We start from the raw sequence: 25747 nt of genomic DNA, 5'->3' as shown, positions 1-25747 counted from the left end.
TGACCTTTTGAGCAGCCTCACGTACCTGGAAACTTAGTTTTTGCTCTTTTGCTCAGAAATGCACCACTGATTGAAGTGAGATGAAGCCCAGCAACAAAGCTACTTGAAGTACCAAAGAGTGAAAAGGGGGGTTTATCTTGAAAATGATCTCCAGCATTATCGGCAACCAGTGCTAAAAAGCAAGGCCAAATTCAGAATTACAGTGAATATAAATAAAAAGAGAAGACGTTTTATATCTTCTCTTTAAAGTATACCATTTCTAAAGAAAAGATACCTTTTATGTAACATCTGTATTTCCAAGGGAAACCTAGGGGACTTTGCTGGCGAGCACGATGGAACAGAGACACCTACTGGTGAGAACGAGCCTCACTTCATAGATTTCTATCCTTTATTTTAAGAATGACAGCAATTCTCATTATTATTTGAAATGTACTGGATATGGACAGAATCTTCCCTTCGGGACATTACATTCTAAAAGGAAAAAAATCAGATGTATCCAACTATTTATGTAACAACTCAAGCACAGCATTTCTACTGTCCCTTATAGGAATACCAAGCTACAGTTTAGGATCCTGACTCAATCAGCTATGTTTGGGGGAGGCAAACACCACGCTGGGTATAAGGTGCCTGGGGCCTTTCATTACTCTCATTTTGACTCAACAAACCCTGTTTGAACCTTTGCATTCCAGGGATAGGTAAGAGAGCAGCCTATCCCACAAGGCACTCCCATCTCAGAAGCTGGGAGCCAAGATGCTCATCATGCCTGACATCCCAGGGTGGCCCCAGACAGGAGCTCCTCATCCAATCTGGAGCTCCCAGAAATCAGACCCTGTCTGATAAGATCAGACATTCTTGTCTCTTCTGGGGCACTCAGATGTTATTTTGATTCCCCAGAATTTTTGATTCCCTCAAAAATTTCATGAGTAGGTAGTCATTTGAATTCTCTCCTATACCATGTCAGTTGGTTGGAGTTGGGGTTGCACTCTGAAAAGTATACTTTTCTAAGTTTTATCTAGGAGAAGGAGTTCAGAAAGAATAAATGGATGGAGGAGGATGAGGTTTAGGAGAGGAGAAAACTTTGTAGGAAGATGGGACTATCGCTCCTCTTTTGCTTTGGTTCCATTCGTTAAAACACTTTGGATTCTGTTTAAACCTTCTACACTTCCTAGCGGTAACCATGGATAATTGAAAAGTCTTGATGGCTTTAGGAGAAATAGTTCTCAGTTGGGTTGTTGGGATGCAATAGTTTGCTTTGCTTTGTTTTTGTTTCAATGTGGAATTTGGAGTTAAAGTAAAAGAACTTGCCTACCTGAAAGTGCAATTGAATGAACAAAAGCGATTAAGGCACCCAGTGATCCAAACAGGATAGTTTCATCTAGGGGGAGATGAGAGAATTGAAAACAAGTTAATGAGAAATGTGCGTATTGGTATTGAGAATATAGCCAGTTATTGAGATATACTACTAAGTATTAAAAATAAATTCATGAACACTATTGACTAAGATAAATTGCCAATTAAGTTTTATTTATTAAGCACCTAGGTATGAGCATTGTGTTTAAAGCTCTGAAGAAAATAGATCTCAATCAAGTTGTAATCCAGGGGGAGAGATGAAACCAATGACTAATCTCTAAGACCATAGGAAAAATTCAGCGGCAGAGTGAACAAGGTAAGGGCAAGGAAAGCATCCTCTGCTCTTTGAATTCCCTCTTCCCTCACATCCATTTCGTCCCCAGGTGGAAAATGGGCAATAGAGGAAACAATTGGAAGGTTAATGTAGTTGTTTAGGAATGAAAAGTTAAGGGGCCGAAAGGGGGAAAGAAGAGATGGATTGGAAAATAGGTCTTAGAGGATGAATGAATAGAACTTAGGGACTTGGATGTGGAGCTTGAGGAAGAAGAGTTGTACATAAACGTAGATACAGACATACAATATTAGAACTGGGCGGGGGGGGGGGGCGGCCTTTAACTCCCAGGTTAGGAAAATGAAATAAAGGCTGTACTGATAGAAGAATCCAGAGGGATTTGTTGTAGGAAGGTGGGGCGGAAGGTGACATCATCATGAGCTTCCTTTTTTCAACTGTGTGTAAGACTAGAGGGACCAGTGGATATGGAGGTGGAAATATCACCTAGGAAGTTGGAAATGTAGAACTGGTCTCAGGAAACTATTTCTAAATCAGGAGATCTATGGAGAGAATCCATGAAATCTTGTGAACCCCCGCCCCCCAAAAAAAACCTTTTTGCAAAGAAATTCTATTAATTTGTTTAGATTGGGGGTTAATATGAAATCACTTTCACTCCCATGTGCTTTGGTAGAAGGTTAGTTCAACAGAAAAGATTGTTCATTGTAAAGGAAGTTTCTAGACATGAAGAGCAATAAATCATTAAACTAAGAAGGAAAATTTTCCTTGTGAGACTTTTTCGATGATTACTGAAGTTGAGAGATCATTTAACTGTTTAGAGAGTAAATAAAATGAAGTAAACCCATCTATGGCTAAGAGAAACCAAGAATCAAAACGTTGAACTTAGCACCAAATATACTTTCAGGGGAAGAGAGTAAATACTATAATCAGTTGGCTAAAATCAGTCATTAATATGTGAGATATCACCCTTATTATAATGTTTAGATAAAAAAGAAAGCCAAAAAACAGACAATGCAAATAAGAGGGAATTTATTTATACTATCCTTAAGTAATAATATGGTCCTTTTATTAAAAACAAAGAATACAATTCCAAAGTTAAAAGCCTGAGACCTAATCAATAGGTCAACTCTATTTGGAATGTCCTTAATTGGCAAGCATATGCCACCTGAATAAAACCAGAGTATTTAGGTTCAGTTCAAGCAGAATTTTTATTCTGCCAATGGGGTTGAGATTTGGAGAGGAAAAAAAATATTACATACCATTTATTTAAGTGGTAAATTTTTTAAAAGAATGATGATTCCCGGTACCAAAACACATTTCTCCAGTAATGTCAGCCTTATAATTAGGCATAATAGGTGAATGTTTCATGATATAGCTTAAAAGATTCTACAAATAAAAATATCTCCATTGCCTGAAATTCTACAGATGAGGATATATTCCTTTGGGTCAAGATACAATCCACCTCTCATAGTGGCATCAATTTGGTAGAACCCGAGCTGGATGTAAAGGCTGCTGGACAGGCATTTGTGTAGAAAATGGAGACAGCGGAAGGAAGGGCCAGCAGCAGCATGTGCTGTGATGGAGAGCCCTGAGCAGCACCCCCAGAGGCTGAGGACTTGGGGAAGGCAGGAGTGTGAAAGGCGCAGAGGGGAGAAGGGGAAGCAGGCTAAAGGGAGCCCAGGCTAAATAAAACTTGCCCCACAACATCTCCCAGACTAACCTGGAATGCCAATATGCAATGGGGGCAATTATGTTCTCATTTTCAACCTACCTAGTCATGGTTTTGCAGAGAGCAAATTAGTTCTTTTCAGCCCGTTTCTATTGTGAATGTTGGTGTTCTTTGTTTTTCTGCCAAATATGTGGTACCTGACAATCTCCCAACTATATCATTAGGATGAGAACTTTAAAGCAAAAAGATCAAGCAGCATAAAAGTTGTGTCTTTGGCAGCAGTGCTAAGCCATCATTTGCCTGCGCTTTGTTCTCTTGTCTGCTTAGATTTTCAGAAGCAAAAACCTACTATTTATGCAATGAGAGGGTGGGGCTGTGGGAATGACACTGTGAGGTTTTTTTATTATTATTATTAGTATTATGTTAACTCTCTTATTTATATAGAAAGCTTAGATTTGTTTTACTCAGCTTAATATCTTAGGAAATAAGACTTAGAAACTCCAAGGGCCACAGATGGTATTTGTTGGATTGCATTTGCATAAATAAAAATTTGATGAGATAACACACATATTCAATGGGCTTTCTTTGGGTTGAGTACTCAGGCCTGGACAAAATCCTAGAAAATGCTTTTTAAGGAATTCTAAACCAATTTGTAAATGATGTGACAAAATGAATGGTGTATATTTTATTATGTTTATCTAAATGATCCTGAACCATAAAATAGTACTCTGATACTATGAGAAAACCGATGATTCTTTCTCTCCTGGAGCCCAAACCTCTCAGCCTCCTAGAGGCCATTTAATGTGGTACAGCTGGTCGGTGACAGCCAGGCCTCAATGGATTGCAGTTTTATGTGTTGTCTTAATATAATGTGTTTAGTCATGCCGTCTGCCTGTTTGGGGAGGTCAAATTTTAGCTTTTTGGCATATATAAAACTGGCCTGGCACTTAGAAGACCTAGAAGTCTAAAAGACAAAGCTGTGCTCAGTAATCAACTCTGCAAACAACAGCTGTGGCCACAAATAAAATAGCCATTTATTTGTGAGTAAATAGTGGGGGAAAGACAGAGGTCTTTTCCAGCATATTCTCAAACACAAGAGGCAATATTTGTCAGTATTGTCATCTCCAAAGGTGCAAGACAGCTGTTCATGTATATACAGGCATGTGTTTGTATGTGTACATATGTTATAGAGATGGAAGTGCTTCTGTGAAGAATGTCCACCTCTTCATGTATTTATGTGTCTTCAGCACCACATGGAAGGACAGCACCACCTGATTAGCCGCCAAGATGGGGTTCCCATGGCCCTGTCCACTAACTTTTCTTTCCACAGTGGCCCTCTAAGCATATCCATAGAACCCCAAATCTCCAGAAAACCCATTTTGAAAACCAAAGAAGAAAGTGATTCTCAATATGGAGATCAAGAACAATTATTTTAGAAGACATAGCATTTAAACTGAGCCTGATTCAAAATAGTTGTATACCACACAGAACATAAGCTTCTGAGCAGACATTGCGTCTTGCCATGAGAAGGAAAGGGATGTGTGGTAGCCTTCAGACCTGACCCTCCACCTCTCTTTGCAGCTGGTGACGATTTTACGAGCTGTAAGAAAGGAGCCATGGCCATAGGGCTTGACAGGGTGACTATGTATAACTCAACAACTGACGAACTTCTACCTAAAAAGTAAGAAATTCAGACATGAGGATGTTTAGGCTATATATGAAACAGATCTGAACACTTGTCATCATATAATCAGTATATTTTTTTATGTAGACTAAATATCTGGGTGGTTGAATTTTGCAGTCCTAACCAGGAATCAGTATAGACATAAGTCTTCATCTGTGAAAACTATTTGTTGAATATGTACAATAACATTAGCCACTGTTAAATGAGCACCTACTAGATGCTACATATATTTAAGATCTTGATCTTACCAGCTCTTTTACCTGAAGTGTAGATGCCTCATCATTATGAGTGACAGGACTGGGATTTGAATCCAAAACATGACCAAAAGCTAAGATTATAGTTTAAAATGATGGAATCAAATATTTTAATGTTACTATTTAAGTCATATATAACTCTTATAGGATAAACATTTACCTAATCAAAAATCGGGTCTTTTATCTTTTTTCGAGACAAATCATATAACTGAAAAACTCACATGGTATTTAGAAACCAATATCAATCAATGGTCTATATCAATAATGTCAACTTCTATTCACTTTTGAATTATTTAATTCCGAGGTTAATTTTAAAAAGTCCTAAAATGGCAGTAATGGTCAGGCATGAGTTAATATAGGACGCTTCCTTACAACAAAGATATATAACCTTATGAATTTTATAACAAAGTTTTGCAAAATAGATTTGCTAGTTATTAATGAAAATTTATCACTCCAGCTTTATCATAGAAAATATCATGAAGGAAACTCCTTGGATCCACTTAGAACCCAAATAACAAAAGAAGCACAAAAATGGAACTCTAAATGTCAGAACTGAGAAAGGGCCAATATGAATATGCCACAGAAGCTATATATATAGGTAGATAAGTTGTCCAAGTCCTGAGTCAGAGTAGTATTGAAAGACTAAGAGTTTGTCCTTTTTGGGGGGTAGCCTTCCTTCTCTCCCATTGATAGAAATTATCTAAAACTCAGCTTGGGAAACTTTAGGAGCACATTATCTCTATATAGATCATCAAAATAAAATAATAAGTATAACAACTATTATTGTTACCATTATTTAGGGGTAGGAATTATGATTCAACAAACACTCAACCAAACATTACTCACCCTCCCTGGTATTCTCTGATGCCTGGGTGGCACAGCTGGTGGAGCGGCGGACTCTTGGTTTCGGCTCAGGTCATGATCTCAGGGTCATGGGATTGAGCCCCGCGTCTCGCTTAGTGCAGAGTCTGCTTGTAACTCTCTCTCCCTCTCCCTCTGTCCTTCCTGCTAGTGCTTTCTCTCTCTCTCTCTCTCTCTCTCTCTCTCAAATAAATAAATCTTTTTTAAAAATGCCAGTTATGACCCTCAGAACTGATTTATGATCCACAAAGGGATTGCTACTCACAGTTTGAAAAATGCTCTTCAAAAGACATGGGCCCATCGCTGGCTCAGTCAGTACAGCATGTGGCTCTTGATCTCAGGGTCATGAGTTCGAGCCCCACATTACCCACATTAGGGATAGAGTTTACTTTAAATAAATAAATACACACATACCTACATAAGTAATTTTTAAAAGGTGCTGTACACAGGTAGCTGTTTTGGAAGAACCTGCTTACAGAGAGACAGGGATACACAGTACACTTAGTGGTGCTTTTTATGTAAAAATTGGTTTAGCGAGACAACAGCATGAGAATTCCCCAACACTTTTAACTTATAAACCAACGCTACGGAAAGTGTTTTGAAATTGGGTTTTTAAATTTCCTAAGAACAGAGAAATATCTTGTTGCCTACTTTACCACTGTTATGTCGTATTTCCTTACTTATCTTTCTCCTTCATCCTGCTGGTATAAGTGACTTCCACAGCCTCTGGACCCACATGTTCTAACTTGTTCTGGGCTGCTATTTAGAATGCAGGTGTTAATTACCTACTTAACAAATCCTAGCTATTTACTTCCAACAGTAAATACAACTTAGTTTCTCCCAATTAAACTGTTTTTCCTGCTGACGAAGGTTCCAAACCTCTTTGATTGTCCTCCCCTTTGCAAATAACATTAAATCCACTTTTGAAGGAAAAGGTTGGAATGGCTTTGCGTGTTCTCAGCTCTAACACTAAAGATGGGACCCTCTCGTGGAAGAATATGACCTGACTGTATTGGTTTCCGAGAGCTTCTGCGGCAAAATATCACAAACTGGGTGGCTCAAAACAACAGAAACGTGTTCTCTCACAGCTCTGGAGGCTAGAAGTCTGCGGTCAGGGTGTCCGCAGGGCCCCGCTGCCGCCACAGGCTCTACAGGGGAATCCTTCCCTGCCTTGACCAAGCTTCCGGTGGTTGCTCTTGATTCCTGGGATTCCTTCCTTGGCGTATGGCCGGACCACTCCAATTCCTGCCTCCACTGCCACATAGCCATCTTCCCTTAGTGCGTCTCTTTCTCTATCTCTCCTGGCCGCTTTAGAAGGACAGCAGTCATTGGATTTAGGGCCCACTCTAATTGAATATGACTCCATCTTAAATAATTACATCTGCAAATAAGGTCACACATTCTGAGGTTCTGGATGTACATGAATTTAGGAGGGCACGATTCAATCCAGTATGCTGACTTTCCAAAAGGACCAGGCATTTCTCTCTGCCAAACTTACTGAAATCAACGGGCAGCATCCACAGAGATGAGCTCAGTGGCAACTGCAGAGGGAAGAGTGTGCTAATTTCAAACAGGAAGTTGTAAGAATAAAATTCTTCTACCTCTAGCAATAAAGACCAGCTAATAATTCTGCCCCAAACCCTGGAGTCCCTAGCGAAAAAAATGTATTTGGTTAGTATAAACATACTGGCCTTTCCATGGAATTGTGTAACCTCCAGAATACTCTCACGTGCACTGTATAATGTCATGATCACTGCAACCCAGTAATGTAGATGAAACTGTCATGCGTAGCCCCGGGCTACGCAAGGAGAGCCGGTGGGCTCCAGTCTACACTCGGGTCACGTGGTTAATTTAGTAATGCAGACCCAGGGAGAAGGTCAGGTCCTCTGACTCCTAACCCTGGATTCTTTCTGCGGTCAAGCTCAAGTGTCTTATGTGAAAGTGTTTAAAGCAGCGGCTGTCAACTGCAGGCTATGCAGGAGGTCAGGGAGGAATTGGAGACCACGTTAACATCAACTACGCCCACCCACCTCAGAACTTCTGAACAGTGTTGAACTGCCCCGCAGGGCCTAACAACCCACTCCCATTTCCAGAACAGAGATCCACTTTAAAAATCTTTAGAAGAGCCTCCAAAGCTGATTTTTTAAATGGCATGCTTTTGTGCCTTCGGTCAGAGCTCCTCAAATTTAAATGTGCCTATGAATCCCTTGGGAATCTTGCAAAAACAGATTCTGATTCAGCAGGCCCAGGATGGGACCTGAGATTCTGCATTTCCAGTAAGCTCCCAGGTGATCCTGCTGGTTCAAGGATCACATTTTGACAAGGCCTTGTGTAGCCCTCCTGATAGGAGCCAGGAGGGACTCTGTACAGAGAACAGAATGTTGTCTTTGTGAAGGTAGGAAATGACCACATCAGACAGCTATAAAAAGCAGGACCCTCTGCCGAATAAACAGCTTCTCAGTTCCCAATAAGTACAGATGTTGCTTGAGCCCATTCACCGCATTCCACGGTCGCTGCTTTCGAAACAAACCAAACAGGATTCACATAAAGGCCCTTGGTTGTGAGGCTCAGCTTCGTGCCATGAAGAACACCTGTCACTGTGCAAGGGAAGCATCAGGGAGCTGCTGCAGCTCACTGGCCCTGGGACCACTCAGCAGTCTCCCCCCAGGAGCAGATGTACAGCAAACCACGCAAGTTTTCTGCAGGCCTGGCTGGATGGGCTCCCCTCTAACGGTTCCTTTGGCAGAGCTCCTCCATTTCAGCGTGGCCCTCACATGTCTTCGGTTTTCTGGCATTCTGTAATGTGGTCTTAATGATGCTGACCCCAAAAGTACTTTTCAGAAGAGGCTTACTGCAGAGGTGCATTAAAAGGAAAAATAATGATTACATTATGGCTTTTGGTTTTTGTTGTTGTTGTTGTTTTCCTGAAACTGCTGGAACACAGTCTTTAGGTATGGGGATAATGGTAGAAATAAATCCTTGAATTTCTCTGTTCCTGGTGATTGATGAGCTGATGAGGCCAATGAGGTGTCCAAGGAACAAAGCCACGTTTCAATGGCACTTTAAATCTGGAAATTTAGAAGACTTCCTTGCAGAAATGGGAAGTTGGAGTAGGTGAGAAATAGTTCAACAAATGAGTGTACTTTCAGGGAACAGCTAGTCTAAATGGGTGCCCCCGCTAGTCTTTGCCCAATGTGATTTCAGAATGTACACTTGAGGTAAAATTTTATAAGAGAAAATAGCTCTGGCAAATAATATTGTGTGTCTCATGTTTTCATGTACCAATAAACTGTTGTTTGACTCTGAGAGAAATTTTTCTCTTTCTAGTCCAAACCCTGAAATGCTTATTGGAATTTTTTTTGATATGAAGAAACACTATTTTCAAAGAAAGGGATGATTTAAGGCAAGGATCCCTCTGAGTTTTCCACCCACATGAGATACTCACAGAGATGCATCGGGGCGGCTGTCTTCCTGGTAAACTTAGTCATAAACACGGCGGGGGGAGGTTCCTAGACTTGCCATCTTCATGGCAAGTGAGGCTGAGATTCCGCTTTATAAATAACTTGGTGCCGTACTTCTTTCTTGAACCCCTTTCCTGGTGCCACTGCAATAGAAACTTCTCCTCTTGCCTTCAGTTGCTCTCCTACCCCAATCAGCCCCACACACTGTAGTTAGTGATCTCTCTAAAATGCAAATCTGAGCATGCTGTTCCCTTGCTTAAATTTTTGTTGGTTGGTTGGTTGGTTGGTTGGTTTTGTTTCTGCTCCTTATTGCAGTGTCCTCAAGCTTTAGCAAGGATCAGAATCACCTGGAGCACTTGCCAAAACACAGATTTCTGGGACTTTCCCCAGAGTTTCTGATTCAGTAAGTATGGAGTGGGGCCTGAGAATTTGCAGTTCTAACAAGTTACCACAAAATGCTGATGCTGCTGGTCTGGGACCACCCTTGGAGGAAAACTGGTCTTTGGGGGAGGCTCACCAAACTCTTCATCAATGCATCGAGTGCCCTTCAGAATTTGTCCATTGCCTAACTTCCCAGAAGCACCCACCCCCACTCATCTCTATGCCTCCACCTGCATCCAGTCCCAGTAGAGTACTAAGTTCCCTGAAATCAGCATTGTGGGAAGGTTGTGCAAGTAGCACACTGCACAAATGATGGAGGCACCATTCACATGACAAGTACACAGCCTACACCCTTACACATAGCAGCCCTGCAATCACGATGGACTCCTCCATGCCATGCCTTCTTATAGATGTCCCCAGCCATCCAAAATTACTTGGAACTTTCTGAGCAAACCATATGTTTTGGGCTTCAAAGCCTTTGCCCACTTAGTTCTCTTGGCCTGTTAGTACCCTTTATCCCCTTTTCTGCATGGCAACTTCTACTCATCCTTTAAGGCTTCCCTCTCAAAGAGAAGATTTATGATTAAGAATTGTCCTTAGAGGGGCGACCGGGTGGCACAGTCGGTTAAGTGTCCAACTCTTGGTTTTGGCTCAGGTCATGATCTCCCAGTCGTGAGACCGAGCCCCAAGCCTGGCTCCATACTGAGCATGGAGTCTGCTTCAGATTCTTTTTCCCCTCTCCTTCGCCCTTCTCCATGTTCCTCCCTGCACTCACTTGTGTGCTCTCTCTCTAAAATAAATAAAATCTTAAAAAAAAAAATGTCCTTAAAGCAAAAAAACCATTTTTCCAACAAGAAAAGGAAGAATGTTATAGAATCTGGGTATAACTGTAAATACTCTAGTGTTCAAAACACTCTAAGTGTTCAATCTGTTTTTTCTGCCTTGGGTTTTCATGAATTATTTTTTCAAAGGACTAGAGAGTTGATAAGAAGGAAGAAATGGAGGAAGGCTTATTTCCATCTATTTTGTTATCGTCTGCACATCTCTAAGATGTGTATTTATATGGATATGGTATTTTAACAAATTACATTTGTAAATAAACATTGTAAATGGAATATGTAGCATTCTTAAGTTTACACTTCTATGACTTTTTTACTTCTTTTCTGTGATGCTTGAGTTTTTTTTCTTAAGATTTTTTTACTTTAAATTTTCTATTGTTATGTTAATCACCATACATTACATCATTAGTTTTTGATGTAGTGTTCCATGATTCATTATTTGTGCATAACACCCAGTGCTCCACGCAGAACGTGCCCTCTTTAATACCCATCACCAGGCTAACCCATCCCCCCACCCCCCTCCCCTCTAGAACCCTCAGTTTCTTTTTCAGAGTCCATCATCTCTCATGGTTCGTCTCCCCCTCCGATTTACTCCCCTTCATTCTTCCCCTCCTGCTATCTTCTTCTTCTTTTCTTTTTTTTTTCTTAACATGTATTGCATTATTTGTTTCAGATCTGTGATTCAACAGTCTTGCACAATTTACAGGGCTCACCATAGGACATACCCTCCCCAATGTCTATCACCCAGCCACCCCATCCCTCCCACCCCCCACCACTCCAGCAACCCTCAGTTTGTTTCCTGAGATTAAGAATTCCTCATATCAGTGAGGTCATATGATACATGTCTGTCTCTGATTGACTTATTTCACTCGGCATAACACCCTCCAGTTCCATCCATGTCGTTGCAAATGGCAAGATCTCATTCCTGTTGATGGCTGCATAATATTCCATTGTGTATTTATACCACATCTTCTTTATCCGTTCATCTGTCGATGGACATCTTGGCTCTTTCCACAGTTTGGCTATTGTGGACATTGCTGCTTGAGTTTTGATTACATGAAATGGTAATGTGTGTGTGCATGTATTTATATGTATGTATGTAGATATGCATGTTCATGTGTGTGCATATGTGTGTAATTTTTTAAATTGAGGTATAATTGACATTTAACATTCTATTAGTTTCAGGTGTAAGACATAATGATTCAATATTTGTATACACTGTAAAATGATCACCACAGTAAGTCTAGTTAACATCTGTCATCACACATAGTTACAAAAAAATAGTTTTCTTGTGATGAGAACTTTTAAGATCTCCTCCCTGAGCAACTATGCCATATAGCAAATATGCCCCACGGGTTCATTAGCTATGGTCACCCTGCTGTACATTACATTCCCATGCCTTGTTTTCTAACTGGAAGTTTGTATCTTCTAACCACCTTCACCCATTTCTTCTCCTCTCGCAACCACACGTCTGTTCTCTGTATCTATGAGGGTTTTTTAGTTTTGCTTGTGTTTTAGATTCCACATACAAGTGAGGTCAAATGATATTTGTCTTTCTTGTATGTGGTTTTTAATGGATAACCCACATGATTAATTCTTCTCAGTGGCTTAACATTTTGTTGCACAAACCTGAATCTACCCTGATCTATACATGAAACTATCACTTCATTGACTGGTTGAATTAAGAGCTAATAGACTCAGCAAAAAAAAAAAAAAAAAAAGTGACACAAAAAATACAGCACTTTTCTTTACGAAAATGTATCCTTCTGTGAAGGTGAAGTCCAAAGCTAATATATAGTCTCAAGCAGGCTTCTTAAAGAATGAGGTTAAAAAAGAAAACAGCAGTCTACTCAGGATAATGAAAAAAGAAAGGATTAATAAAAAGGAGAGCTTAAACCTAGGAAAAGGTTATGTGGCTGAACTTGTGAAGCTGGTCTGTTATCATAAAATGGTCTATTTGTAATATGAATTTCTTTTGTTAAAAAAATTCTATTGCTGGTTAAACTTTTAGGTTGACTTTGAGCCACAGGGAAGTGATGGAACATGGCTAAGAACCCGTCTGATTCTTCTGGGTGCTATTAGGCATTATAAGAAATTCTATGAAAAATGACCAAAAAGAGGTTACCCAATCATTGGAGTATGTGTAAGATGAAAGGTATCTCCATCTCACTGTTGCTCCTTTCTTTGAAGAGTTATGGTGAAGAATATTAAAGTTTCCTTCACTAGCCTCCTACCTAATAAGGTGCTTCCTAAGACCTAACCTTTTAAAATACAGAAATGTATCATGAGTAGTGAAACAAAGCTTATTCCAGGAGATACCAAGAGACTATCAAATCAGTATCTTTAATCATAAGATAACCAAAAACTCTTCTCTCAAAGAAGTGGTTTTGTATGTGAGAATAAAAAACTGAAAGAAGAATTTGATAGTATGTGGAACTAGATGGTTTCTCACACCCTACCCCAAATGAAAGGCATTATGCAGGTGGACAGCTGACCTCAGCTTGGGCATGGATGACTAAGTGTTTCCAAACGCCTCATTCAACAGCATACAAATGGGCGTGGGGAAGGATTGAATTCCTGGGTCCCTGTTATCCACGGGGCCAAAATAATTGACAAACAACTGAACAACTGAACCTTTCAGTGATGCTCCTTCTTTGCAATGTGTCGTGTGGCGTTAGCACGTAATGGCTTCATGCTTGTGTCTGCCAATCAGCTGCAGGTACTTAAGAACAGACTCCCTTTTGTCCTGGGCAGGCTAAGGGAACATTCTGGAGAAGACAGCTAGAGCCACCAGCGTAGAGGAGAGTACCATATATTCTAGGAATATGAAAGCTAGAACTGCAAACTTCGATCAAAGAGCAAAGGATTTCCTTTCTGGTTTGCTATGGTTAATATCAGCCTGAGAAATAACTAGAAAGAGAAGATCGGTAGGTGAAAATCATGATATTCTAATGAACTTCTAGCCTCTTCCCTCGACAAATGGTTTAAACTTCGGCTTATATGCTCATGCTTTGTCCTTTTTGTGGAGGTAGAAAATTATTCATGCTCCTAATAATGTTTGTCACAGGGCTTTTCCTTCCTGTCAGTTTAACCAACTGAGCCACCCAGGGGCCCTCCTTCCTGTCAATTTAAATAAGCTGGTTCTGTCCTGAAAATTCTTATCATCACGTTTGCCATGTCGTTTTCTATTGCTGATCAGGTTTTTCGTTTGTTTAATGTGTTATATCCCACTAGGAAGAGAAAGCAGGAATGCTATGTAGTTAAGAGCTAGTAACTCACTTTCACCTTTCAGCATATATTTGTGAAGGAAGGAAGGAGGGTTAGGGAAGAGGGAAGAGAGAGAATGTACCTGCACACCTTCAATGCAAGGCACAGAAGTTTCCATGTGTTTTTGTGGAGAGTTGAATGTCAGTGACTTTAAAACAGATATGAAATTGTATCTCAAAGGGGGATAAACAGTCTAAGTATTTTCTATTCCCCTTGATGCCGGCCAAACGCTTTGTCCAGACACATCTCCCTCATTTCTATCCCAGTTTACATTTTACAGAATGCTTCATGCGCATGATCTAGTTTGATCCTTAACAACCTTGTGAGGCAGGCAAAGCAAATGTGGGGCACCTCATTTTGCAGATAAGGGAACCAAAGCTCAGAGAGGGAACTGGCTTGTCTAAGTAGCCCGCAGAGGTTTCCAGCATGTGTTTTCGTTCCCTGTCCTATGTTCTTTCCACCACAAAGCACCCATTAATACCATTATATCCCTTCAGAGGATACAACATGAACAAGTTGTTATAACTGAGGCAAGTCTCCAACTGCCTTACTTCCTCTCACAAACAGGTATCAATGCAACCAGTTTTTGGTACCTATTAATGCAAGTGAGAGGAGTCCCAATCTTAACTCCATGTGATCCTGTGAATTTCTGCATTTATGTGAAGAATTAAAATCGTTATCCAGGTGATTTGAAAGGAAAGTTTTATCCAGAAAGAATGTCTATTCTCAGTAACTTAATGCTTGGAATATAACAGTGCAATAGCTTTCAAAGTCTTCTCATTTGACTTTTCATTTCTTCAGCAACAAAAGTTTATCGGCCATTCAGCCAAATGACAAGATCAGTTGTGACTCGTCCTTGGTTTAGTTTGCAGACGTGATGGAAATTAGCAAAATAATGGTGCTTTAGAAAGAGAATGATCACATGTGAGAGGTGAGAGGGGCTATGGAGATGATCTAATCCAAATCTCCAGGGGACTTGGCCAATCTCACACAGATCATTTGTTTGCAATTTCTGCATGTCCACTTCATTTGCAATGTGCAGACCTAAATCTCCTTGCTAGGGCTGAGGCATGTAGCCAGCTCATCCCTCATCCCTGGATGAGGCCAGTTGGTAGAGGTGACAGGCATTAAGAATCTAACTTGTGTGTAGTTAGGATAAAAGAGGCAAAGCCTAAATGCCATACTAAGTACAGGGTTTGCCGTACTAAAAAAAATCCATGTTTAGAAGTAGATCCTGTAGTTTAAAGCAAAATGTCACATTTATTATATTTATTTTGTTTTTTTAAGATTTTATTTATTTACTTGACAAAGAGAGACACAGTGAGAGAGAGGGAACACAAGCAGGGGGAGTGGGAGAGGGAGAAGCAGGCCTCCCGTTGAGCCAGGAGCCCAATGCGGGGCTCGATCCCAGGACCCTGGGTTCATGGCCTGAGCCGAAGGCAGACGCTTAACGACTGAGCCACCCAGGCGCCCTGATATATTTATTTTGTTTTAAAACTCTACAATAAAACAATAAACTCCCATTTGGCTTATTGTCTTACACATCATCTTTGGTATATATTGAATAATTTATCTACAGCACTGTCTTTCTGGGAGAACTCCAAGCTTCAAAAGATACTTAAAATAAGCCATTTCTATAAACTGAGAGCAAATGGCTTTTGACAGATTAAATTTGAACATGAGACAGAAAATAATGCACTTCAGTACCTATGGCTTCTTTAACACGAATAGGGGGTTGCTAAGAGCTGGGGTGTTTGGTTTTTTTTTTTTCTGTAATCATTCTTTTCCTTCAAGAATGTACTCCAGGGGCATCTGGGTGGCACAGTCATTAAGCGTCCGACTTTTAGTCTTGGCTCGGGTCATGATCTCAGGGTCATCACATTGAGCCCCGCATCAGGCTCTGTGCTTTGTTTGGAATTTGCCTGGGCCTCTTTCTCCTCTCTCCTCTCCCTTTGCCCCACTCCCTCTCTCTCCAATTCAGTAAATGAATCTTTGGGGGGGGGATGGGGAAAAAATGTACTCCAAATCATGTTGTGCCTGTGCTGAATTTCCAGGTATAAAAGGCAACCATATGTGTTAAGTTGGGGTCAACTAGACTATGGACCGCATTAGTACTATACAGTGTTTCATTATTTCCCAAAATTAGCTACTGAAGTCAAATGACTTACAGTCTAGCTGTGATTTAGGGAGTCAAGGAAAACTGAAGGTCTACCCTGGACCATCCACTTTTGTTCTTTGTCCAAAAGGGTTGGAAGATAATAGGATGATTTCATTTGTATTTCTACTTCTCTCCTTGCTCTTTGAAGTGATAAGCATCAGGAGGATGCATCCAAAATGGGCAGGTGAACAGATAAGATATGGAAAATCTAGAGTATGGATTGTCAGAACAAGAATGATGGCAGAAATCCCAGCACTTAAAATGCCCACTTAATATTATACACCTGTTATATGACAGTATGACCCTCTAGAAAGTACAGAGGGACCTGGTTACTCATGGTAAGAGCATAAGAACGGATGCGACCTGACCAGTGCTTCCTAAGAAATGTTGGGGCAGAATTTTGTCAGCGTCACCATGCCATTGGCCTCTGTGGGTGGAGATTCAAGGTGAACATTCCCAAATTGCCCTTAGTAAACCCTCTGAATCCATTATCCATGGATTTATCTAAACCTTCTGAGAGGATTTCTAACTTTAGCCTCCACAATCTTTTAGAATAGGATGAAGAGAACCTTTTTTCTACTGTGATTTCATTGATCCACACTTTTCAAGGAAATCCTGAAGTATACTCAGGTAAAAAGTACTTACCTTAGTTTTGTTCAAGAAAAATATATAAAATACTAATCGTAAAATACTGTTCTATAAGTTAAGGAACCATAAATCTTTATTCAATATCTGTAACACACTCTGAAATACGTCATACTGTGATTTTACTTAATAGAGATTTGAGGGGAGAGATGGAAGCTGGAAGAACAAGAACAAAAAAACAATGAAAGTTATAAAGGAGGCATATGAGGAGAAAGGGTCAGGAGAGTAACCCAGAAGAAGAGAAATTCACGAGAGTAAAGAGGAAAATGGAGAAAGAACAGGAGAAGACTGTCGTTTACAAGTCCTGATGTCAGTTAGAGGCAAACTAATTTTTTCATGATCTCAGGTTTACTGAGCTGTGGGGTCTCAAGCTGCTTAATCATTGTCCTTTGAAACGTTTACTGGATGCTAAATCTTTAAATTAAATAGTCACTGTCAGGGGGCGCCTGGGTGGCTCAGATGGTTGAACATCTGCCTTCGGCTCAGGTCATGATCCCAGGATCCTGGGATTGAGTCCCGCATCGGGTTCCCTGCTCAGCAGAGAGCCTGCTTCTCCCTCTCTGCCTCTGCCTCTCTCTCTCTTTCTCTGTCTCTCATGAATAAAGAAACAAAATCTTAAAAAAAAAAATAGTCACTGTCAGGATAATTTTCTCAGAGCTACATATAATAACTGAGACCAATGACAGCTCCCAAGATCATGGACAAAGGTCATTTGAAACGAAGGCAGACCTAATCTAAGTAAGAGAGGCTTCCTACTTCACCAAGAAGTATGTGTCCCACATGCACAGTCTTTACTAAGCAAAAAAGTGCTTCCTCCCATTGCTCTCAAACCTTAATCTTCATGCTCGGCCTTAAAAATCTCAGCCTTATAAAGAAATTCCTACTTGGGATGTCTGTATGGTGCATGGCTTCACAGATGTCCCACATACCTGTTCTTGGCCTTTGTCTTTCCAGACTGAAGTCCTGGTCATTTCAGCCTCTACTAATACGAGTGCCTTTCATTTATTTAGCAATATTTGTGTGTCATGTAATCGTCACAACAACCATGAAACAGCTATGACCATTGTCTTCTACAGATTTGTAAACTGAGACAATGAGAGGTTGAAAACCTGCCCAAGGTTACATAGGAAGCGATAAAGCCAGGTTCAGAGCTCAGACTGACTAAAATCCTGTCATCCCATCTTCTTACTTCTCACTGAGCTCTTCCTCTTTCCTGCCACTTCTGACATCATGCGTTTTCCTCCACCTAAAATGTTTGCTCTGCACCAAAATCATCGTATATGGTCAACAAGCTCTTTATGAAACCTTCCTTGACGGAACGCAGTTAGCTCTAATCTTCCTTTCCCACATGGTGTTGTCCAGAGGTCCCCATAGCCCAGGCTGAGGGCTAGCCTAATTTTGTTCTGCCGCCAGTGCTTCCCGTATAAATGGTATTTGTTGTACGAGAAGCACGGTTGTACCGAGTGCTATATTATCTCTCGTGTGTAGGTCTGCATATGTGGTTTTAGTTGCAGAATAAAACTCCCAGAAACCATGAATTCTGCCTAGCATATGTGGCATGTCAGGTGATTCACTTCAAGAAACACAAACCAGGTGGTTAAGAGAAAAAAATAACAAAACTAAGAGAAGGGAGATTGCTCCCCAAGGCGATTCCAAAAGGTGGTTACTCACACGAGAACAAAGGCAGGGGTGAGGGATGGATTTTTTTTTTTTCCAAATTGTTTAGGCCCCCGGAATTTAAATGGGTACTACACTGGGCTTCTAAATGAGATGAACTCATAAAAAGTGAATGTGTTTGCATTAGTTAGGGCATTTTAGGCTGTAGAGTTACCTTCCTGGAATATCTTTGAGCAATTCACATTGTTGAAAGAACCGTGAATCCATGTGTCTCCCAGCTGCCTAAGCCACGAAGAGCATTTGCTAACTTGGACTTCCTTCTCTCTTCCAGATCTTGGCCATTGTGTCAATCCTGTTCATTGTACTCTCCACCATCGCTCTGTCTCTCAACACTCTACCAGAGCTGCAGGCAATGGATGAATTCGGACAACCCAACGACAACCCCCAATTAGCACATGTGGAGGCTGTGTGCATCGCTTGGTTTACCATGGAGTACCTTTTACGCTTCCTGTCCTCACCAAATAAGTGGAAGTTCTTTAAAGGCCCACTAAATGTCATTGATTTGCTGGCCATCTTGCCGTATTATGTCACCATCTTCCTCACGGAGTCCAACAAGAGCGTGCTGCAGTTCCAGAACGTGAGGCGTGTGGTTCAGATCTTCCGGATCATGCGCATCCTCAGGATCCTGAAACTCGCCAGACATTCCACAGGCCTGCAGTCCCTGGGGTTCACCCTCAGACGGAGTTACAACGAATTGGGCTTACTGATCTTATTTCTGGCCATGGGGATAATGATATTTTCCAGCCTGGTATTTTTTGCTGAGAAGGATGAAGATGCCACCAAGTTCACCAGTATCCCAGCATCGTTCTGGTGGGCCACCATCACCATGACCACTGTGGGCTATGGTGACATTTACCCGAAGACATTATTAGGGAAAATCGTGGGAGGCCTCTGCTGCATTGCCGGGGTCCTGGTTATTGCCCTTCCCATCCCAATCATCGTGAATAATTTCTCTGAGTTTTACAAGGAGCAGAAACGCCAGGAGAAGGCAATTAAAAGGAGAGAGGCCCTTGAGCGGGCCAAGAGGAATGGAAGCATTGTTTCTATGAACTTAAAAGATGCCTTTGCCCGGAGCATGGAACTGATAGATGTGGCCGTGGAGAAGGCAGGAGAGTCAGCCAGTACCAAGGACTCGGCTGATGATAATCACCTGTCCCCGAGCCGGTGGAAGTGGGCTAGGAAAGCTCTGTCGGAAACAAGCTCCAACAAATCTTTCGAGAATAAGTACCAGGAGGTTAGCCAGAAAGACTCCCACGAGCAGCTGAACAACACTTCTTCCTCCAGCCCGCAGCACCTGAGCGCGCAGAAACTGGAGATGCTGTACAACGAGATCACCAAGACACAGCCTCCTGCTCAGCCGCACCCGGCCTGCCAGGAGCCACCGGAGAGGCCCTCGGTGTACGAGGAGGAGATAGAAATGGAAGAAGTGGTCTGCCCACAGGAGCAGCTGGCTGTGGCGCAGACCGAGGGCGTGGTGGACATGAAGAGCACGTCCAGCATAGACAGCTTCACCAGCTGCGCCACCGACTTCACGGAGACCGAGCGGTCGCCCCTGCCGCCGCTGTCTGCCTCCCACCTGCAGATGAAGTTCCCGCCTGACCCCACGGCAACTGAAGAGCGCCAAAGAGCCAGGGGGCCCCCGTTTCTAACACTAAGCAGAGAGAAGGGGCCCGGGGCTAGGGATGCCATCCTGGAATACGCTCCGGTCGACGGAACTGTGAGCCTCGATAACAGCGCTTACCAAAGTGGGCTCCACGGCCCTTTGCCGTCGGACGGTACCTCCGAGAGCCCTAAGAGTTCGCTGAAAGGCAGCAACCCCCTAAAATCCAGGTCGCTCAAAGTGAACTTTAAGGAAAACAGAGGCAGTGCCCCACAGACCCCGCCCAGCACAGCCAGGCCACTGCCGGTCACGACGGCGGACTTTTCCCTCGCCACCCCTCAGCTCATCAGCACCATCCTCCTCGAGGAAACCCCCTCCCAGGGAGACAGAGCCTTGCTGGGCTCCGAGGTTCCCGCACACTGTCAGGGACCTTCCAAAGGGCTGACGCCTAGGTTTCCCAAGCAGAAACTCTTTCCTTTCTCGACAAGAGAGAGGAGGAGCTTCACGGAAATAGACACTGGCGACGACGATGACTTCTTAGAGCTGCAGGGGCCCAGGCAGGACAAGCAGGCCGACTCCAGCCCAAACTGCTTTGCAGATAAGCCTAGTGATGGAAGAGACCCTTTGAGAGAGGAGGCCTGTGTGGGCTCTTCCTCCCCGCAGGACCCAAGTCACAACTGTAGGCAAGACATTTACCATGCTGTGGCGGAAGTAAAAAAGGACAATAGTCAAGAAGGGTGCAAGATGGAAAACCACTTGTTTGCCCCAGAAATTCATTCCAACCCAGGAGACACAGGTTATTGTCCCACACGTGAAACCAGCATGTGACTAGTTACAAAAGCAATAATAATAATAATAATAATAAAAACTTGTTTCTTTAAAATGCGGTAATAATGCCTGTGAACTAAAAACATGGGAAGCCCCCCCCACAAAAAAAGTGCATAAAATGTTATTTTTGCATGGCATGAACAGTTTAGTTTAAGTACTGTTTAAATAAAGAGTCAAGACTTCATTTTGTAACAAACAAAAATGACTGAGGAACAGTGAACAAATAAAGAGAGCTCTATTAGGAACCAGTATTCGGCAATGTCTGACATTTTTGATCCTTTCATTTCGAATTGTAGACAGATTTCCAACTTTTAATTTTTTTCTGTTACAATGAATTTTAGAATTTGCACATGAAAGGATGAAATGTCATTGCATGCATTCGGTAATTAGGAGGACCAAGGTGCTTTGAGCTTGCAAAATGCGTACTTTGTAAATAATGGGACCCGGGATGCAAAATTGTCAAGAACGTATGGAAACAAGTTTCTGAGACACAGCTACTTCCTTCGCAGCTACTGCCTGGAGTTGCTGTACAGACTTCTTGTTGCAAAATTGCAACCTCTTCTTAAACCATCTCACATATCTTGCTTTGGGTTATAAAGCTCTTAAAAGTACATTTGTTTAAAGGAATACAGTATTTTTATTGTGATGTAGTTTATAGGGTGCATTTTTCTTTTGTGCTTCTGCTTAGTTGTGGCACTTGTGGTTTTCTTTATAAATCATGAAAATAGGCAAGATTTAATGACCAGATATCGGCAAATTTGGAATTGAAGCTTGAAATTTTGCCAATTATGTATCTAATTTTGCCACAGCCTAAAAGCCTGAAAATATGTCAAAGGTTGTATCATACAACTAAACTTTTTTTTAAGTGTCACTCCACATTTGGAAATTAGATTTTTTGTTTTTTGGTTTTTTTTCCACTTGTATGTTGACCATCGAAAGATGACGATATTTTCCAGTTGAAGCCAACATAAACTTTTCTATCTAAAGAACTGAAGATAGAATGCAGATATGCCAAAACGGGAATTCCAAAAAGTGACTTGACAAACTAAAAGCAAAGCTATTTAAGTGAGACTGCCACACCTTGTATGGTTAGTTGGGTTCAGAAATGAGTTACCATAAAAAGAGCCCTAGGCTGGTAATGGGTTGCCCAATATTTCCCAGTGGGGGGAGGGGACACCACCGCTTCAGGAGCCCCACAGAGGCCAGTAGGCACCTGCCCCTAACTGCAGCAGCTAGAAACACCCCCTCACGTTTCCAACGTCCTCAAGCATCGTCAGGACTACCTTTGTTGAAAGCCACTCCAGCTTTTTCAACTGAAAACACTGAAATCAGAGGAGTTAAGACACGTTGGTGAAGTCTGTGCTAAGAGCCCAGGTCGGTCGAATCCATTTTGCTTCACAGGAAACGAAGGCTCTGGTTCCAGATCTGCAACTACTAGATGTGTCATTCTGGATAAGCGTTGAAAACCTCTTAGTCTCAGTTTTACCCCAATGAACCCAAGACAAAACTCTTTCTCAGCTCCCTTAAGACTTAAAATTAATACGATAGCTTGGTCTCTCAGGAATGTCCCAAGTTTTGCCTCAGCATAATGCATTTTGTACGTGTGTGTGTGTGTATTTGTGTGTGTGTGTGTGTGTGTGTGTGTGTGTCTGTGTGTGTGTAGTTCATGGAAAGAGTTGGGAAAATTCCAGACCAAATTTAAAGCACAACTTTTGTTTAAAGAAAAAACAAATTCTAAATTGTATTCTATTTTTAAAATTACGATAACACTGGCAGAAGACAACCCAAATGTTTAGAGTTTAAGGCTTTAGGAATGACATTTATTAACAGAATCTGGTCATTATATCTCAGATAAGAAAACAAGTTTTGATCTTAGTTGAAATCCAAGCATCCTTACTGCTAAAAACAATTTTAAATGTTTCTTTTTCACTGTGCTTAGAATTTCTTAATGGTTTTCATGTTTGTCTCAAGACATAACCTTTAAGGGTTTATGGTCATTAACCATTGATATTTACAGTACTCATACTTATTTCAGTGTCTAAAATGAAATGTTGATCTGTTTTTGTAAATCTAGAGTGTTCGAATTTTCTACATGTAGTTTTTCAAGTCAAACAGGTGTGTCTGCTGTTAGATGAATAGCAAATAAGTCATGAAAATCATTTTCTTGACATAGTCTAACAAAACAATTATTTTCTAATGTCTCTGTATTGTTGAATCTCAATTTTTTTTCATTTATCTGTCTGCACAGGTGGATTTGTCTTTTTGCCCTGATAGTTCACTAATGCCCACTTTCAGTGTCCATTAGGCTTTCTACTAAGAACCCGCTCCAGAATGCTTCATGTTAGAAATCTTACCTAGATAAGGAATCCTAGACATTCCACCCTGGAAGCATTTTCCCTAAAAACTTCTTTCCTTTAATATTTTTTAAGTTTCAGAGAATTTTCAAGAACATTTTATGGGAAACTTAACCTTCCATTCTTCTTAGCCCCTCTGAGCCAAAAGTCTTCAGCTAGGAGAAAAATAAAATGCTCCTCTAAAAAAAAAAAAAAAACTGACTTTGTTGTTTCACAGGGAGGCAGTTTGGGAACCGAAGGCTCCCAGAATGCACTTCTGCAGCACTTCCTAAACGTTTTCAATGAACTGCAGCTAACGCAGAGAATGAACATGTGTATGCCTAAAATGGTCTGCAGATATACCAAGCACAGAATTCTTTTGAAGTCTTATTTTTACATTAAAATTCATGTAAATGCTGCATTTTACTCCATATGTTTCAATATAAAAGAAATGATGTTTTATATTGCTTACCAACTAGTAAAATTGATACTCTTATGACTTCATATACCTCTTTTGGACCCCTTGGAAAATATATCCCCAGTTTAAGAAGCACTGCATGAATGACGGGGACGTAGACTGGTTCCTTCAGGCGCATTGGAGGTTTCTGCTACTGGGAAAGGGTACACATCAGGAGCTAGCTCAGTGACCAAGGACAAACGTCAGTGAGTAGAGACTATTTGAATGAAGTCAAAATAACACGATCTCAAGAATGGTTAATTTGATTCTTCTAGCTATCTTAATAGCCAGTGCAAATGGCCGTAAGATCATCTTAGCTCAAAGACTGAGGTCAATCATGAAAGTATGGAAATGGATACGTGGATAAATGTCTTGGGTTGGATCACAAATACAAGAGTGACATAATTAAGTGAGTCCCTGGAGTTGATCTAATTTGTCTCTAAATATTTCCACTAGAAATTTCTCCACTCTGGCAAAACCGCTTTGAGGCAAGCATTTAGATCAAGCATTGTCCTGATGTGACTAGATCTGGTAACAAGGAGAGTATATGCCAAGTGTTTGTTCTCATTAATTTCTTGTCAAAACAGTCTTACTCTCATGTAGACACAGGCTGGGGAAAGCCAACAACTCAACTATTTTCTCTTGGAATTTGAATAGGGGGAAAAAAAAGCCTTATGTATGTAAAGTAACTTATAGTTTCTTTTTTTTTTAAGATTTTATTCATTTATTTGACAGAGAGAGACACAGCGAGAGAGGGAACACAAGCAGGGGGAGTGGGAGAGGGAGAAGCAGGCTCCCTGCCCAGCAGGGAGCATGATGCGGAACTTGATCTCAGGACCTCGGGATCATGACCTGGGCCGAAGGCAGACGCTTAACGACTGAGCCACCCAGGCGCCCCTACTTATAGTTTCTTCTTGAAGTTAATCCTCACAGCAGCCTTCTGAATTAGGTATTGTTTATCAATAAAGGACCAGAGAGGTTATGCATTTTTTTCAAGTTGACACAGGTCACTGGCGAATAGCAGAACCTGGCTTCATCCATGTTGTCTGGCGTCAAGTCCGTCATTCCAACGTACCACAGTATGTTTCATTAAGTTTTTTTTTTCCTATTAGTATCTGAAATTATGTAAAAAACAAAACAAAATAAAACCCTTGAGGTGCATTTATAGTCATGCAGTTTGCTTAAAACAACAGTGAATCATGCCCAATGGTAATGACTGAAGATAAATGACATTGACCATCTTTAGCATATGTTTGCCAATTTAGAACTCTGGTCATAAGATCCACACCCTTGGGTGAAAGAAAAGAATTTCATAGCTCATGATGTAACATGACATACATATTAGGCAGAGGGCTGAAGGAAGCCACTTGATTTTCTGAAACAAAAACAAGTAGAATTTTAGAACTACTTCTAGTCTAATTCCAAAATTTTGTCTAATTGAATTTGTCATTTCACTGTTCATTCATTCAGCAAATACTAGGTGAGCACCTCTATGTTACTAAAAACTAGGTATACCCCTAAATACGAGGTGAGCACCTCTGTATTCCAGAGAAGGCACTGTGCTTGGTACAAGAGTACAACCCTTGGCCTCATGGAGCTTACTGCCCGGCCCATTTACAACCAGGCTGAGGATCATTTGGGTTACTGAAAAATGTCTCTTCTGAGTATGGAAAAAATCACTCAGTATCAAACCAGGGAAGCAGATGACAAGAACAAGTGAAATGCTTTTCCAGCAAACTGTTTTCCTAAGAAATAGATAGATGGCATAAACGGAAGTCTGATACATAATTATTTTTGAGTCACAATTTAGATTTACATGAGATAACAAATTGTTAACCTGACTGAGTGAGGTTATGGGTTGTCTTTCCTCTTGATCTGATAAATTGTAAAATAATTTTTTAATTAGGCATATTGCTTGTCAAAATTCCTAGTAATGGTCTATCACTAATAACTAGAGCAAGATTCAATACCAGTGAAAAGTCTATAACACATTT

At 41.1% G+C, this 25747-nt stretch overlaps 1 protein-coding gene across 1 annotated transcript in view; it reads left to right on the top strand.

Annotated features, from left to right (window-relative positions):
- Positions 1-20963, top strand: part of KCNB2 (potassium voltage-gated channel subfamily B member 2) — a 352642-nt gene extending 331679 nt beyond the window's left edge. Inside the window, exon 2 of the mRNA XM_028112724.2 lies at positions 18807-20963. Coding sequence (XP_027968525.1) covers positions 18807-20963 — 2157 coding nt within the window. The remainder of the gene's footprint in view (positions 1-18806) is intronic.
- The last annotated feature ends 4784 nt before the right edge of the window (positions 20964-25747 follow it).

The sequence above is a fragment of the Eumetopias jubatus genome, unplaced genomic scaffold (genome assembly GCF_037043125.1).
Source record: "Eumetopias jubatus isolate StellerSeaLion01/CBP00866 unplaced genomic scaffold, mEumJub1_p1.0 scaffold_4, whole genome shotgun sequence".
Classification (NCBI taxonomy): Eukaryota; Metazoa; Chordata; class Mammalia; order Carnivora; family Otariidae; genus Eumetopias; species Eumetopias jubatus.
Note: the sequence above shows the minus strand (reverse complement) of the source record. Positions and strands in the feature narration are given on the sequence as shown.